Source organism: Schistocerca piceifrons, chromosome 1 (genome assembly GCF_021461385.2).
Source record: "Schistocerca piceifrons isolate TAMUIC-IGC-003096 chromosome 1, iqSchPice1.1, whole genome shotgun sequence".
Taxonomy (NCBI): domain Eukaryota; kingdom Metazoa; phylum Arthropoda; class Insecta; order Orthoptera; family Acrididae; genus Schistocerca; species Schistocerca piceifrons.
The window spans coordinates 859880649-859898616 of NC_060138.1; the positions used below are offsets into that span (position 1 = coordinate 859880649).

General features: G+C 45.9%; 1 protein-coding gene across 1 annotated transcript in view; it reads right to left on the minus strand.

Annotated features, from left to right (window-relative positions):
* Window positions 1-17968, minus strand: part of LOC124715883 — a 1071880-nt gene that overhangs the window by 60055 nt on the left and 993857 nt on the right. The window contains 3 exon segments of the mRNA XM_047243130.1: window positions 1066-1090; window positions 1093-1134; window positions 1136-1392. Of these exon segments, the coding sequence (XP_047099086.1) occupies window positions 1066-1090; window positions 1093-1134; window positions 1136-1392 (324 nt within the window).

The following is a 17968-nucleotide window of genomic DNA, read 5'->3' on the forward strand; positions in this document are numbered from 1 at the left end:
ACGGGGGAGGAGGATTTGGAAGGGAGGGATTTGGGAGGCGGAGGCAGAGCCCCCTGATGGACGGAAGAGGCGGAGGGGGGACAGGATAGGGGTGAGGATACCGCGGAAGGAGTGGACACAACTGAGGCAAACGAAGTGGTCAACGCCACGGGATGGAGGCGGTCATACTTCTTCCTGGCCTCAGAATAAGAGAGCCGATCCAAAGTTTTGAGTTCTTGCATCTTCTTCTCCTTCTGATACGCTGGGCAGTCTGAGGATCTAGGCGAGTGGACGCCAGGACAATTAATGCACCGAGGTGGTGGGGTGCATGTATGTTCCTCACGAAGAGGACGTCCACAATCGCCACAAAGGGGCTCAGCCTCACACCGTGACGACATGTGCCCAAAGCGCAAACACCGAAAACAGCGCATAGGACGCGGGACGTAGGGTCGCACGTCGCACCGGTAGCACATCACCTTTACCTTCTCCGGGAGAACGTCCCCCTCGAAGGCGAGGATGAAGGCCCCGGTGTCGATGCGACGGTCGTTGGGGCCGCGCTGGACTCGCCGGACGAAATGCACGCCTCTGCGCTCCAGGTTGGCCCTGAGCTCCTCATCAGATTGCAGCAGGAGGTCCCGATGAAAAATAACCCCCTGCGTCCTATTTAGTGCCAGATGCGGGACAATGGACACTGGGATGTCCCCTAGGCGGTCGCACGCCTGGAGCGCCGTCGACTGTGTGGCGGAGGTGGTCTTTATAAGAACGGACCCCGAACGCATCTTACTGAGAGCCTCGATTTCCCCGAAGATGTCCTCAATGTGCTGAACAAAGAACATGGGCTTGGAGGTGGCGAACGTCCCCCCATCGGTTCGAGAACAGACCAAATAGCGGGGGAAGTACTTCACCCCAAGCCGGCGGGCCTGTCCCTCCTCCCAGGGAGTGGCCAAGGGGGAAAGGGCAGGAGAACCAGAACTAGAAACGGTACCTTTTCTCTTGAAAGACTCGGCCGCAGAGCGACCACGTTATCAGGTGGTGCCCCGTGACTTGTCACGGCTGGTACGAGCAGCGCAGCCGCGGAGTACTCACGGAGAGAAGCGGCGGGCGGCGTGGGCGCCTCCTGGCGCGGCTCTGCGGCCGGGTCCAGGTCGGACAGCTGCTGCCGCTGCAGCTCGCCGTCGTCGACGCTCGTCTCGGGGCCCAGGTCGTCGTCCTGGTCGTGCTCGTGCTGGTGGTGGTGCTGCTGGTCGCGCCGCTCGTGTCCGCGGAGGCTCTCCGGCGGATGCAGCAGCGCACCCCCGCCCATATCCATGTCTCGTGCCGGTCGCAGCAGCGCCACGATCACGCTGATATTGTCCGTAGAGCCCTGCTCCTTGGAGAGGCACACCAGCTGCTCGCTCAGTCCGCTCACGTCGTCTGTCAACATTCCACAGGCAGCAGTCACTACACTGGCACTCTTCTAACAACTTGAGTCAGTCGAGTTTTTTTATTTATTTTTAATTGATGAAAGAAGAAAGTATAAAAATGCAGTAACTGAAGCAGGCAAAAAGGAATACAAACGTCTCAAAAATGAGATCGACAGGAAGTGCAAAATGGCTAAGCAGGGATGGCTAGAGGACAAATGTAAGGATGTAGACGCTTATCTCACTAGGGGTAAGATAGATACTGCCTACAGGAAAATTAAAGAGACCTTTGGAGAAAAGAGAACCACTTGTACGAATATCAAGAGCTCAGATGGAAACCCAGTTCTAAGCAAAGAAGGGAAAGCAGAAAGGTGGAAGGAGTATATAGAGGGTCTATACAGGGACGATGTTCTTGAGGACAATATTATGGAAATGGAGGAGGATGTAGATGAAGATGAAATGGGAGATTTGATACTGCGTGAGGAGTTTGACAGAGCACTGAACAACCTGAGTCGAAACAAGGCCCCGGGAGTAGACAACATTCCATTAGAACTACTGACGGCCTTGGGAGAGCCAGTCCTGACAAAACTCAACCATCTAGTAAGCAAGGTGTATGACATAGGCGAAATACCCTCAGACTTCAAGAAGAATATACTAATACCAATCCCAAAGAAAGCAGGTGTTGGCAGATGTGAAAATTGCCAAACTATCAGTTTAATAAGCCACGGCTGCAAAATACTAACGCGAATTCTTTACAGACGAATGGAAAAACTGGTAGAACCCGACCTAGGGGAAGATCAGTTTGGATTCCACAGAAATGTTGGAACACGCTAGGCAATACTGACCCTACGACTTATCTTAGAAGCTAGACTAAGGAAAGGAAAACCTACGTTTCTAGCACTTTTAGACTTAGAGAAAGCTTTTGACAATGTTGATTGGAATACTCTCTTTCAAATTCTGAAGGTGGCAGGGGTAAAATATAGGGAGCGAAAGGCTATTTATAATTTGCACAGAAACCAGATGGCACTTATAAGAGTCGAGGGTTATGAAAGGGAGGAATCGTTAGCGCCAGGATTTCACCCGGAACAAGTCCCGCCCACTCACCCCCGGTCTTTGTTCGGCGCCTGGGCATCGTTTCAGTTGACCCACGTGGTTTACCGCGTTCAGCTGCACTCGCTCGGCGTGAATGTTAAATTAATATCTTGCTACGTCTTAAATTTTGCCACATAGTTAAAAGACACGTTACAAAAAACGTGTACAGTTGGCCTCAGCTGTGCCAGGTACTTCCACAGCAAACATAAGAGAAAACAATTTAGCACTGAATTCTTTGAATGCGAGAACTCAGTATTCAGATGAATAGCCTATGAAGAAACATACTTCTGTGTGAGAAGAAGCACCCAAAGGTACAACAGGAAAAACCTACCCTGAAAGAATACACTGAATAGTTTTGCTGAAAAGTTTTAGGGGTGGAAGAAGAGCTAGCACAGCACGAAGAACGTTTTAAAGCCGTCAAACACTGCAGCATTTATTTACTCCATAACTGCTCTGTGACAAACATACACATCATCATCATTATCATTTTTAAAAAATGGTTTGAATGGCATTTATGAAATTAATAAATCTTTTGGTTAAAAATAGACAGGACAAAGAATAACAACAGATTATTTTCCTCAGACGTTTGCAACAGCGTATAGTACATTAATCACACAGAAACAGCCACAATTCTTTATAACCTCGTTTATAATGCGCAGGTATGGCATTGGAAGAATTTACAAATTAAAATTCACCCATTACCCATGCAAATGCTAAAGAAATATGTCATATAAGCAAATATCTTACTGCTTTCATTAGGCATTTCTACTTTATGGCATTCTTATATTCTTTAATTTTCGTGAGTTACTATGAGGGCCTACATAAACAAAACGACTTTCACTTATTTCTATGTAACGTTGATGTTAGACAACAGAGTTAGTCGACTGCACCCGTGGCTTTACTACCGACATGACAGATTCAAGACCATTGTTTTCGCATTGTATGTTTGCTCTGCTGTTTCCCTCAAATGAATGTATTATAATAAGTGAATTAGTTAATGAAAATTTGTCCTTATTGCCCTTAAATAACATCACGTTATTTTTTGTTTTCTATTGCTGGCGATGCTTTCAATTCTCTATAAATATTTTTATTTCTTTAATAATTCAAATTCATGTTATATAACTATCCAGAAAAACTTAAATTTCTTATCATTACTGAATTTCATCACAGTGTAACATGTGTTGAACAGTGACGATAACAACTCTGTTGTATCTTCCAGTTTGCGGAACTGGCGCCTGTTAAGGGGTGGCGCCTTACACTACGGATAGGCGTGGAGGGGGGTGAATGGGCGGGACTTGTTCCGGGTGAAATCCTAGCGCTAAGGGCACGTATGAAAGGGAAGCAGTGGTTGGGAAGGGAGTGAGACAGGATTGTAGCCTATCCCCGATGTTATTCAATCTGTATATTGAGTAAGCAATAAAGGAAACAAAAGAAAAATTCGGAGCAGGTATTAAAATCCAGGGAGAAGAAATAAAAACTTTGAGGTTCGCCGATGACATTGTGATTCTGTCAGAGACAGCAATGGACTTGGAAGAGCAGTTGAACAGAATGGACAGTGTCTTGAACGGAGGATATAAGATGAACATCAACAAAAGCAAAACGAGGATAATGGAATGTAGTCGGATTAAGTTGGGTGATGCTGAGGGCATTAGATTAGGAAATGAGACAAAGTAGTAAAGGAGTTTTGCTATTTGGGGAGCAAAATAACTGATGATGGTCGAAGTAGAGAGGATTTAAAATGTAGACTGGCAATGGCAAGGAAAGCGTTTCTGAAGAAGAGAAATTTGTTAACATCCAGTATAGATTTAAGTGTCAGGAAGTCGTTTCTGAAAGTATTTGTATGGAGTGCAGCCATGTATGGAAGTGAAACGTGGACGATAAATAGTTTAGACAAGAAGAGAATAGAAGCTTTCGAAATGTGGTGCTACAGAAGAATGCTGAAGATTAGATGGGTAGATCACATAACTAATGAGGTGTTGAATAGGATTGGGGGACAAGAGAAGTTTGAGGCACAACTTCACTAGACGAAGGGATCGGTTGGTAGGACATGTTCTGGGGCATCAAGGTTCAAAATGGTTCAAATGGCTCTGAGCACTATGGGACTCAACTGCTGAGGTCATTAGTCCCCTTGAACTTAGAACTAGTTAAACCTATCTAACCTAAGGACATCACAAACATCCATGCCCGAGGCAGGATTCGAACCTGCGACCGTAGCGGTCTTGCGGTTCCAGACTGCAGCGCCTTTAACCGCACGGCCACTTCGGCCGGCAGGCATCAAGGGATCACCGATTTAGTATTGGAGGGCAGCGTGGAGGGTAAAAATCGTAGAGGGAGACCAAGAGATGAATACACCAAGCAGATTCAGAAGGATGTAGGTTGCAGTAGGTACTGGGCAGATGAAGAAGCTTGCAGAGGATAGAGTAGCATGGAGAGCTGCATGAAACCAGTCTCAGGACTGAAGGCCACAACAACAACAACAACAACAACACACTTCAGTTTCAGACTGACACTTTATAACATAGAATGGAATTATTACACGATTATTCGCAGTGGCAAACGGTGGCGATTATTCTAAACAACAGCACGGTTCCACAGCTGGATCAGTTTTTAACCTTTTTGCAGGTTCGGCACTTAGACCTTTTTGAAACACCTGGAATTACATATCAGATCAACACTCAACTGAAGAAAGTTCTGTCAACACACAGATCTGTGCAGTTTTAGTGTTATCTGTTAGATGTCTGGCTGCACTATCAGTAAATTAGGAATGGTATTGTAAGACTCATCTAGGTTTTTTTGGAAGTTTTATCCATTATGGCAGTGGAACGCTGCAGCCGTGACGAATAAAGGTTTCCAGAAATGTCTGCTACCAGTAGCCTTTTGTTTTACACTTCAATTGTTATTTTCCATTATCGACTATGAACTTATCAAAATGGTTCAAATGGCTCTAAGCACTATGGGACTTAACATCTGAGGTCATCAGTCCCCTAGACTTAGGTTACTTAGGTTTACGTAGTTCTACGGACATCACACACATCCATGCCCGAGGCAGGACGACTGTAGCAGCAGCGTGGTTTCGGACTGAAGCGCCTAGAACCGCTCGGCCAAGGAATCCCGGCGGCGACTTATTAAATAGTAATATTTATTGCACGTTTGCATTATCGTGGGAGTCGTCAGCGATTCGAAACGGAAAATAAAAACTGAAGAATAAAACGAAAGGGGACTGGCTGTAGCAATTTCTGGAAACCTTCAAACAATGTATCCCCTCATGACTAGACCTAAGAACTTAATTTTTTATTGGGACACTAATTTGCTGACAGAACTTACTATTTAATGTTATTCTCTTAAGTAATTTCCAGGTCTTTGTAAATGGCTAATAGCCAAACAACAACGAAAGTTTCAAATTCAGCCATTTGAGGAATCCATTTAGTCATTTATACAATTCATACAAACTGAGTGCCCACAAACACAATTACAGACAATTTTTTTCCAGTAAAGCCAGGGGCTTCCACCGTCGAAACATAGCAAATTAATAAAAAATCTGCCTGCCTGCAGCTATCAGTAGAAGCTCTTAACGTATGGTGCATAAGACGAAGTCTGCATTTTCAACACGTAAAAATCGGCATCAGGTAAACCGGATTGGCACTATATTAAATCAACATAACTTACACCAACAGTTTACTCCAGACATTTTACACTGCGCGATCCAACATACCAGGCGCAGAAACTTACACCAACCCGAGTGAGGTATACATCCCGCCGTGGCCAGGTGTTGTGGGGTCCTTTGGCGGCAGACAGGTGAAGCCAGGTGACTCACAGGGCGACCTGTTTTCTCCTCGGCCTGTGCCGAGTTCGAAACCTGGTGACTTTCACAGTACTCACTCTCCGCCTGTTGAGTAACTGCAGTTGCCAGTTCCTTTGCAGCCATCCATTTAATCCCAGCAACACTACCAAACTTTCAAAGCCACAGTACACACTGCGGTTACGCTAAGCATCGCACCCAAGACGGCTATTCAATTGAATAGATGTATCTAAAGCTAGAAGTTTGCTATTTTCCTAGCTTACGAAGTGTCACAAGATGTGAAATGCAAATACACTCCTGGAAATGGAAAAAAGAACACATTGACACCGGTGTGTCAGACCCACCATACTTACTCCGGACACTGCGAGAGGGCTGTACAAGCAATGATCACACGCAAGGCACAGTGGACACACCAGGAACCGCGGTGTTGGCCGTCGAATGGCGCTAGCTGCGCAGCATTTGTGCACCGCCGCCGTCGGTGTCAGCCAGTTTGCCGTGGCATACGGAGCTCCATCGCAGTCTTTAACACTGGTAGCATGCCGCGACAACGTGGACGTGAACCGTATGTGCAGTTGACGGACTTTGAGCGAGGGCGTATAGTGGGCGTGCGGGAGGCCGGGTGGACGTACCGCCGAATTGCTCAACACGTGGGGCGTGAGGTCTCCACAGTACATCGATGTTGTCGCCAGTGGTCGGCGGAAGGTGCACGTGCCCGTCGACCTGGGACCGGACCGCAGCGACGCACGGATGCACGCCAAGACCGTAGGATCCTACGCAGTGCCGTAGGGGACCGCACCGCCACTTCCCAGCAAATTAGGGACACTGTTGCTCCTGGGGTATCGGCGAGGACCATTCGCAACCGTCTCCATGAAGCTGGGCTACGGTCCCGCACACCGTTAGGCCGTCTTCCGCTCACGCCTCAACATCGTGCAGCCCGCCTCCAGTGGTGTCGCGACAGGCGTGAATGGAGGGACGAATGGAGACGTGTCGTCTTCAGCGATGAGAGTCGCTTCTGCCTTGGTGTCAATGATGGTCGTATGCGTGTTTGGCGCCGTGCAGGTGAGCGCCACAATCAGGACTGCATACGACCGAGGCACACAGGGCCAACACTCGGCATCATGGTGTGGGGAGCGATCTGCTACACTGGCCGTACACCACTGGTGATCGTCGAGGGGACACTGAATAGTGCACGGTACATCCAAACCGTCATCGAACCCAACGTTCTACCATTCCTAGACCGGCAAGGGAACTTGCTGTTCCAACAGGACAATGCACGTCCGCATGTATCCCGTGCCACCCAACGTGCTCTAGAAGGTGTAAGTCAACTACCCTGGCCAGCAAGATCTCCGGATCTGTCCCCCATTGAGCATGATTGAGACTGGATGAAGCGTCGTCTCACGCGGCCTGCACGTCCAGCACGAACGCTGGTCCAACTGAGGCGCCAGGTGGAAATGGCATGGCAAGCCGTTCCACAGGACTACATCCAGCATCTCTACGATCGTCTCCATGGGAGAATAGCAGCCTGCACTGCTGCCAAAGGTGGATATACACTGTACTAGTGCCGACATTGTGCATGCTCTGTTGCCTGTGTCTATGTGCCTGTGGTTCTGTCAGTGTGATCATGTGATGTATCTGATCCCAGGAATGTGTCAATAAAGTTTCCCCTTCCTGGGACAATGAATTCACAGTGTTCTTATTTCAATTTCCAGGAGTGTAACTCCACATAAAATGTGCAACGGAAACTCTGGTGTTGGATGAGAGTCCCCACGACACTTTCGCGCTTCTCTTCAGATGTTCTTTTGTCACCTCTGTCAATACTACTCGGTAACATGCCGGACTGAGAAGCAATTTGAAGTTTCCCAGATATGTAATGGATGTGGCTGTTTAAGTGGTTTTTCGGCAATTTTATAATTAAAAATTGGAGGGTCTTAGCCACATTTATGTCCAAAAAGTTAATTTGTTTATGCTGATGGTGAACTGTTCCTCACTGCACCAATCATGAATGCTCTCCAGGTGTTGCAGTATTTCACTGGAATTTTCTAGCGTTGCAACTTCTCTATACACAACATCTATAAACAGCCTCATGGAGCTTCTGACATCCACTAGGTAATTTGAACACATTGGGGACAGTAACGATTCTATAACACGACCGTGGTGTAGGCCAGTAACTAGTTTTACATATGAAGATTTCTCTCTTGTTGTTGTTAACAACGACAGGATGTGCTTTACTTGCTCAACTCTGTTCAAATAAGGCTGATCTGATATTCCGTACGCTATTATTTTATTCACTAGGCGAGACTCCTGAATTGTGACGCCTACCGGAAGTCGATTAACGCTGATTAAGCCTGGTCGCCATTACCAACTGCCTTCTGGGTCTCCTGGACGAAGAAATCGGTTCATAAGATCCTGCAGAATGTCAGCTGATTCCCACAACGGAGATTTTTGGCTTCAGAAAGGTCAATATGTGATCAGAAAACTTGTACCAAAATTCGACAACAGGCTATATAGGCCTACAGTTGTGTGCATCATTTGGATGACACCCTTTGAAAATTAGAATGCCCTGCGCATTTTTTCAATCACTTCAAACACTTCGTTCCTCCACCGACCTACTATAGACTGCAATTGTTTCGTTGTCTATGAAGTACTCCATATGTCATTTTGGTGTTCGTGCGACGACTGAAAGAAGACGCTGTAATACAACCTTTCTCGGTGAAGCAATTCTGTAATACGGAAATCAGTATTTCTATCATCAATCATCCGCAGGTTCAGTGCCAAAATGGTCACTGAAGTACTGGATAGATGACTGATCTGTTTATAAAATTGACAAACCACAACTTCTGTGTGTTTTGCCACAAAGCTACAACAAACAGAGCGCCTGAAGCCGTGTAGCATGGAAGAATGATTTAATAACCAGTTCTTTAATGTTAAATGCGCGCTTTCCACTGGAACTTTTCTTACGGAGCACCTGCAAGATGTAAAGCTGAACACTTATCCAATGAAAACGCGTTAGTCTCATTGCGAAACCGTTTCCCAGCCCCTATGTACTCGAGGAGGAAGATCTCAGTGACCGAATAAATTAATGATTTGCGGCAAACTAAGTTTCTTTGCCAACTATACAACATCCTTCAGAGGTGCTCCCTTACGTTGGCTACAACCTATCCATGAGGCACAGCCAGTTTGGTCGCCATATGGTGCAGTGGCCTTTTCGCGTCGTTAGCGTTCTACTCATGGCAGGCCAATGAGAACACAACGCTCAAGCTGGTGGTGTCCTTTCGCGTCAAAACCATCTGAATGCTGTAAGCACGCATTGTTCCCTTGAGAAGTGCAATTCTTGCGTGAAACAATGAGCGGTGGTGTCTTGTTTAAGGGTCGACCTGCCCTGCAGAGCCATTGCCCCGAGTCGCTCGCTGTGAAAGTGGTCCGTGCAGTGAAAGCGCAGGGAGCTATCTTTAGGTCGGCTCCAAGTAGCTCCACGCGGAACTAAGTTAGGTGTGCTAAGATGCGACTGGAACTCTAACCTCCCGAGAATGAAGAACGGTGGAGACCTGATTGCCGACTGCTCCACTTTTCACAACTAATCCGAGTGCAGTGATTGATCGAAGAGTTTTTTTCGCAGCACATGCGACCACAGTATTTCTGGTATCCGAATAACGGCATAATATGTGACATTCAGGTCAAAATAAATTGAAACTGCTGTGCTCCATCAGTTTCGACATAGATGAAAATTCAGAGAACGTTTCCGGGGCAGGTCCCTTGTTGAGATATTGTTTTAGTTGGATACACAGCCGGCCGTAAAACTTAACATTTTTTCAAGGAATGCCATTTGCTAACAAGGGAAGAATACACACAAGGGGTCGCCCATGTTGCTTGCCTTTCGCACGAGTGTAGTATACTTTGATGTAATAAGTGATGCTCTAGTACGAAGTGCAAGAGTTAACGAGAAATCTAGGTTCAAAGTTTTGCGAGTCTAATGAATACTGTACGCGAGCGCCAGATGTCGAGCAGCGGCGGTTAACACAATCGGATAAGTAGGGAGATCGTAAGTGAGCGTGTTTCTTTTCTTTCACCAAAAACTTGTCTCGCTACAACGGATGTTTTTTTCGGAAAGCTACAACAATCATTGTGGTATATTCCTGGAATCGGTATGAAATGTATCGCGAATACAGTATACATTACTCAAAGCAGCTACGGAGGGCCCATTGTGACATCACTGCAAGCCGTACATTGATGTATCAATTAACAGTTGTACTTTTTATCACGATACCTTATTATGCCTCCACTATAAAACGCCACGAATGTAAAAATTATTTTCACTGTTCTTACTTATCCTTTAGGAAGGAGGACGATTCGTTTTAACTGTAGAAATGTCTATGTAACATATGAAAAAAATGGGCAGGTGCCAGTAGGACTAGCGCTCTGGAAGTTACTGTACATTTCGCTCTTCGATCATTAATTTAGTTACATTTTCGGAAAAGTATTATTTTGGGATTGCGGAAAATAAAATGTGTTCCCGGAGACGACTGACGAGTTTAGGCACTTTTAGTTAGCAACGAAACTACCGAGTATATGTTCACATTTTTATGAACAGCACCAGAAATAAGCTACAGTTAAGATGGAAGCAAATATATCAACCATGGTCTCAAGTGGATTGGCAAAATACATTCTAAACCACGACGTGCAGATCAAAACAGTTCAAATGGTTCAAACGGCTCTGAGCACTATGGGACTTAACTTTTGAGGTCATCAGTCCCCTAGAACTTGGAACTACTTAAACCTAACTAACTAAGGACATCACACACATCCATGCCCGAGGGAGGGTTCGAACCTGCGATTTTAGCGGTCGCGCGGTTCCAGACACTAGCGCCTAGAACCGCTCGGCCACCCTGGTCGGCTACCAAAACAGTCACAACCGCAGTCTCTACCTGAAATCTAGTCTGTTGTTTTCTGCCATTTCCCTCCCCCTCACTCGAATGGTGTATGTATCACTACCCAAGATTGGCAGAAGAGTAGCAATGAAATACAGGTAACTACTACAACAGAAGGAAGGAAGGAAGGAACCACTCTCGAATTCACCGTAGGATTTTGCGAAGCCACGGAAAAACTCAATCAGAATTATCAGATGCGATGCGAATAAGAACCCCCGCTGTCCCCGAATCCACTGCAGGATCTCGCTCGGCTGGAAAAGAAATAGACCCAGCCATCCGAAGCACTAATGACAGGAAGTCCCAGTTTTAACAGCTACGCTTAAACATGATTCAGAAAATCTTTGTGCTATTCAGCTTAATAGCCTAAAATCTGTTGGGGCTGCTATTCTTTGGCCTTAACAGGAGCAGCCTTAGTTACTTCACCGTTGCGACAGTAATAAAACAATATCACTCTCCGCTGAATCATTCGTCGCACCTGACGAATGCATCCAGTTATCTTGGAGAGCAGGCGGCATCTTCTGCTTCGCACATGTCCCGCTTGACAGGGATGTCCAAAGCTGAGGGAGACAGCATCAAACGCTGGCAACTCGTCCAGTCGTACTGCGCTGAAGTCAGCAGCGCTCCCAGTGAAGATCAACTTGCATGGCCCGCTAAGCAGTAGCGAGTTGTGCGATGTAACGCATTCTAAGATACGAATCTTGGTTGCACTATCAGACACTTCCGGTCTGAGAGCCAGCATCAGCTAAGTCTCTGGCAGCAGCGGCGATGTTTTCTTGGCACGCCCGCGTCCGCGGCCGGCAGTTGTTCCCGCGCAGACGGCAGCAGGCGGCCGGCCGGCGTGACGTCAGCGCACCGCCTGACTCACTGGCGGCATTGCCACGCTGCCCCAGCCCATGACGCAACGCCGTGCGTGCTAAGGTCACCAACGACAGCCGCCACTTCTATCGGAACGCATCCCCGGAGGTCACGTCGCAGTCACTAATCAAATTCAACATTAACTTGTCACCACAGTGTCCTTATCCTCATATAGGGCAATCGCTTTGAGACCGAACACATGTACCTTAGTGCTACAGCGTGTCACAGTTCTTTTTACACGGCCGAATCGACCGATATGGTGCAGACACAGAAACTGATTACGCATTCGGCAGTGTTAAAATCCTCGTCCGCCCAGATTTAAGTGTCGCTACCTAAATTAAATGGGGTTGTTAACACCCATTACCAACTCGTGCTCCGTTTCTGTTGACGTCGACGAGGCGTCAACAGTAATTTTTTTTTTGTGTGCATCTAATACATTGATAAGCGGATACGCGGAAGTGGGAACTAGGGGTGTTGATTGAATATCGATACACATTCCAAGAAGTATCGATAGATATCGGCGATATATACTCCACGAACACATCGATATATCGGTATCAAACAGGCAGCGTCGAGTGCCGATATTTTGATTTTACATATTTTTTCGCAATCTTCGATAAATATTTGAAATTGTTTTTGAAATTGGCTTAGTTCATAGTTTTACTTTCTCTGTGTCAAGGAGTCTTGCTACTTTCTGAGCCTTCGTCATGGCACAAAGAAGTAGTCCGATTGTACTGGGTGGGGGGTGGTATGAATGCAATAAGACATCCGATGTAATGAAATAGCACACCACTTGCGTTAAGAAACAATTTTTAACGCAAGTAGTGTGCCATTTCTTCACATCGGCATACCTCAAAAACAGTTGCTGAAACTGATCAAACGAAACCTAAATGACAAAATTGGTCTTTGTGGAGAAGTGGCAGAGAAGTGTGAGGGGAAATGCTGACATAATCGGCGCTCGGTGGTAAAAACAGAAACTGCAACGTTTAACTAAACTACACAATTTTGACACTACTGCTAGGTCGCTGGCGTTCGCAGAAATGAAAAAAGGGAAGTCGTTGACTTTAAGAGTTCCAGACAAAACCGACGCGTGATGAAACCGAGCGAACGGACCCATCGGACACCTTTTATTGTGCCACTTACCTGCAGTTATCATTGTCGGCAAAGTGGTTATCGCTATGCGTGAACGTGCATGGTTTCCCTTTCAATTCTTTCTCTAAGGGGGGATAAGGAGGCTGATAAGTTGATGTACAGAATACCCAATAATAAATCAATACTTACACATACAACTCTATAAAACTGGCATTATATTTACAATATGTAGGCGATCTTTAACAGCCTGTCAATACTTTCTCGTCTACATATCGATATTTATTTCGATATATCGAGGGACAATAATGACATATCTATTTAAAATATCGATATATATTGATATCTGATATTTTTAAAAATATCAGCAGTCCTAGGCGAACCGAGTCGACGCATACCTTATGTTTCATGTCCATCTCACGTAATGCCCTCGCTACAGCTGTGGTACGTTATTGTGCATCCAAGACACTACTCTAACACTTAATATCTTAAAAGCCGTAACCAGCTAACCCATGCAAGTGCAACGTAAAAACAGTGTTTACTGGCTGTCTTCAATTGCCCATACTGTCGCTGCGTCCTTCAAGGGAGTCATCTGGTGGAGTCAGTCTTAGCTCATGAGACGAAAGGACGAGAATTGCTGATACCTAGTATTCGACCAGGAAATTTTCCAATGGGCGTAAACACTGGGAACTATGATATCTGTACGTGCGAAAATCGGCTGTTGACCTTAAATAATGGGCGAGTGTGAGGTCATCCACATGAGTGCTAAAAGGAATCCATTAAACTGCGGTAAGACGAAAAATCACTCAAATCTAAAGGCCGTAAATTCAACTAAATAGCTAAAAATTACAGTTACGAACAACTTAAGTTGGAAAGAACACACTGAAAACGTTGTGGGGAACCAAAGACTGCGATTTAGTGGTAGAATACTTGAAAGATGCAACAGATCTACTAAAGAGACTGCCAACACTACGCTTCTCCGCTATCTTTTTGAGTACTGCTGCGCTGTGGAGATTCTTACCAGGTAGGATTGACGGATTACATCGAGAAAGTGCAAAGAAAAGCAGCACGTTCTGTATGATCGAGAAATAAAGGAGAGAGTGTCACGAACATGATACACGATTTGGGATGAACATTATTAAAACAGGCGTTTCTCGCGGCGGCGGGTTCTTCTCACGAAATTTCTATCACAAAGTTTCTCCTCCCAATACGAAAATATTTTATTGGCGCCGGCCTACAGTGGGAGAAACGATCATCGTAATAAAATAAAAGGAAAGCCTTTTTTTCCGCGAACTGTTCGAGAGTGAAATAATAGAGAATTATTGTGAAGGTTTTTCGATGAATCCTCTGCCAGGTATTTAAATGTGATTTGGAGAGTATCGATGCAGATGTACATTACGCATCTGGGATTTTATTTGTTGACATGTCGCCCAAGTTAAACCAGTCTTCGTGTCTTCGCAAAAGGTACATCTCCGTGTTCATGCTGTATCACGACAGGCGAAGAGCGCATACTACAGACAAAAATCAGCACGAACAACTCTTGAAATCACGACTATAACAGCACGAAGAAGCAGTTTGCGCCTTCACTGTTAACTTTTTCTGAAGTTCTATGGCCACTGGTACTACAGATGTGTGCATCATTCTATCAACAAATTCCCTGCTCGTCTGCATGACAACTGTGCAAGCCCCAGATAGCTCTAACGCTGACAACTAAAAAGAAACAGAATCACGTCTTGACACCGATGAGGTAATAAGATATACAGCACATTGTGTATGCGGTTATTCTGTAGTTGTTTCTGCGCTCGTCTTATTTGTTCGTCTACTCTCTCTCAAAAGCTACACAATTCAGGGTCGGTCGATACACTACAGCATAGAAGTATCCAAGTGATTCCCGGAATTCTCTCGACTTTCTCCGATCCAATAAGGGCGCCAGATAAGATTGCAGATCCATTTGACAGGCTGCATAAAACAACGCGCCACCTGGCGTACTGCTGCCCTCGCCCTAGCAGACATTTGCCGGCCGAAACGACACAATTTGGCTGCACGAGGCGCTGCTGGCTTCAGTGGGCTGCGTTGGTTCCCGCAGCTTAGGCAGCCACTTTCTCCCGTGCGCGCTCGAGCGGGCGTGCGACAGTAGCTGCCCCATTACACACCCTGCCCCAGTGGCGGCACAAGAAAGCCGGCTCCCAGTCGTGTCAATGCGCAGGGCACCAGCCATCTGTTCGCCAACGGCCTCTCATCCGTCAATCCCCTACAGATATTATTAAGGAATTCATTTTGACGTCATAATTTCTGCGATTTAAAATCTTGGTAGCATGCAAGTATGGGAAAATGTTTCTTTCAGTCTTTACCTCCCACGTTCGGTAAAGTGTTTTTCATAGCGGTGGGTATTTTCCTTTCTACCCTGCCTTAACTCAGCTCCCTGTTTTACAAGTGCTCTGCGTTAAACAAAGCTCGTAATTTTTCATAATTTCTTCCTATTCTCGAGACAATTTTCATGCCATTCTGTTCTCCAAAAGTCAGAAATTTGGAAGCTGATATGTAAAAATTAAAAACGGCTTTAATGAAATATTTTTTGTGCGTGTATGTGGGGGAGGGGTGTCCTGTCATATTCCATCACACCGCTCTCCGCCGTCTTTTGCATCCGCACCGGAATTAAGGAGCTCCATATAAATTGCTTTATTTGCACATGACAGTTGGATAACAAAGCAAAAGAAGGCAAAGCAATGTACTTCAAATGGAAGGTACGCAAGTAAAATATTAACAGCACTGCGTCATGAGCGCCGGCAGACGGGACGCTTTATGGCCGAATGTTTTAGTCACTCTTCCGTAGCTCTTCGTACTTAAATTTGTTTTGCGCCTGAGTATCTCCCTTAACAACATGCATTCAGAATTTACTCACATTTTTCTACGATGAATTTCTCCCTTTCCAAGTTTAAATAGAGACCCGGTCGGAGGAAACAACAGATGTAGTCGATCTTAAAAGTTTCAAGCGGTTGTAACTCTTTAAAAATTCCATGACTATGCTCACTGTGACAGGTGGGGTGTTCTACCTGTGTGAGCGCAATCCCTTTGGGAGACAGAGCCAACAGACTGCGTAACATTTTGATTTTCAAGTCCACGGCCAGCTGGATGGCAGGGCTAGATAACGAACGCGCAGGTTGCGCAATGTTTCTGCCCACAACCGGCGTGCACATCAAGCGCGGTGCGTTGCTACAATCGCACCAAAAAGTATTGGCACACGTGCGTATTTATCGTTGCTGGTTACAAACGCCGCACTTTCCGGTACACAGTACATGTACGTGCTACCTCACATACCAGACATTACAATTCTGCCCATAGTGCCTACCATTAACAAAGAAATGCAGTGTTATGGGCAAACACGTATCTCCTCTGCACACAAAAAGTATTGGCACAGAGCATGGCATCTCGGTATATTGCTGGGTTTTCAGGTACCGGAACGCCATCTGCTGACACATTAGACACTGCGTGTTGTTGACGGCCCGGTCGCCAGTATGTTGCTGTAGTGCGCGATAGTGGTCAGCATGGGGCCGAAGAAGAAGGAACATTCAGTGGCGTTGCGTGAGAGAGTGGTATTGCTCCATTCACAAGGGAGAAGCTATCGACAAATCGGAGCAGAGGTGTCTGTGAGCTACACCACGGTAAGAGCCATCATTCAGAAATATAAAGAGACTGGAACAACAGTGAATAAGTGTCGTCCTGGACGTCCAAAAGTGCTTACAACCCGAGAGCGTCGCCATATCATCGCACTTGCTCGGAAGGAACCTGCTACAAGTGCAGCAACTATTGCTGAGATTGTTCAGACAACGTCCGACAAGACGGTTAGTGTTCAGACTATACGAAATGTGTTGAATGAGGCTGACATGCATGGACGTTCTCCCAGGAAGAAGCCATACATTTCGGAAATTAACCGGCAGAAACGCCTGCAGTTTGCCAAGGACTACATCAGCAAGCCGATGGAGTTTTGGAACACTGTGATATTTAGCGACGAATCGAAGTTCAATGTGTTCGGATTTGATGCAAGAAAGAAAATTTGGCGCAAGCCGAATACGCACCTCGACATCAAACACATGCATCCCACAGTCAAACACGGTGGGGGCGGTATCATGGTCTGGGGCTGTATGGCGGCTTCCGGCGTTGGAAATCTAGCTGTAATTCACGGCACAATGGATCATATGAGATACATTGACGTGTTGCGAGGTAATTTACACGCTAGTGCACAGAAATTGGGCCTTACTGGGGTGTTTCAGTTCCAGCAAGACAACGACCCAAAACATACCGCCATGAAAACCCGGGAGTGGTTACTGTACAATGCCCCCAGAAGGGTTCTAACACCACCTCAGAGCCCTGATTTGAACCCCATTGAGAACCTGTGGGCTCATCTTGACACACAAGTCAGAAAAAGGCGTCCGTCCGGTAAAAACGACTTGGAGAAAGTGCTCCTGGAGGAATGGTCGAAAATTACCCCTGATATCACCCGGAATTTAATACAAAGCATTCCTAGGCGTTTACGTGCTGTTATAGATGCTAAAGGGATGCACACTAGCTATTAGATGGTGAACATCAATGAAGAAAACGAACACACTGTCCGATTCATATGCGTGTGCCAATACTTTTTTGGGTGCAGAAGAGCGATGTTTTTTTTCATGACACTGTATGTTACTTTAAGGACAGGTGATTTTGACATATTTGTAAACTATGTAATGTAAGGTGTCACATGTATGGGTTCTGTTCTGAAATATATGTTTCGTTTAACCTACAACCACTAAAATGTAACTGTGCCAATACTTTTTGGTGCGATTGTATAT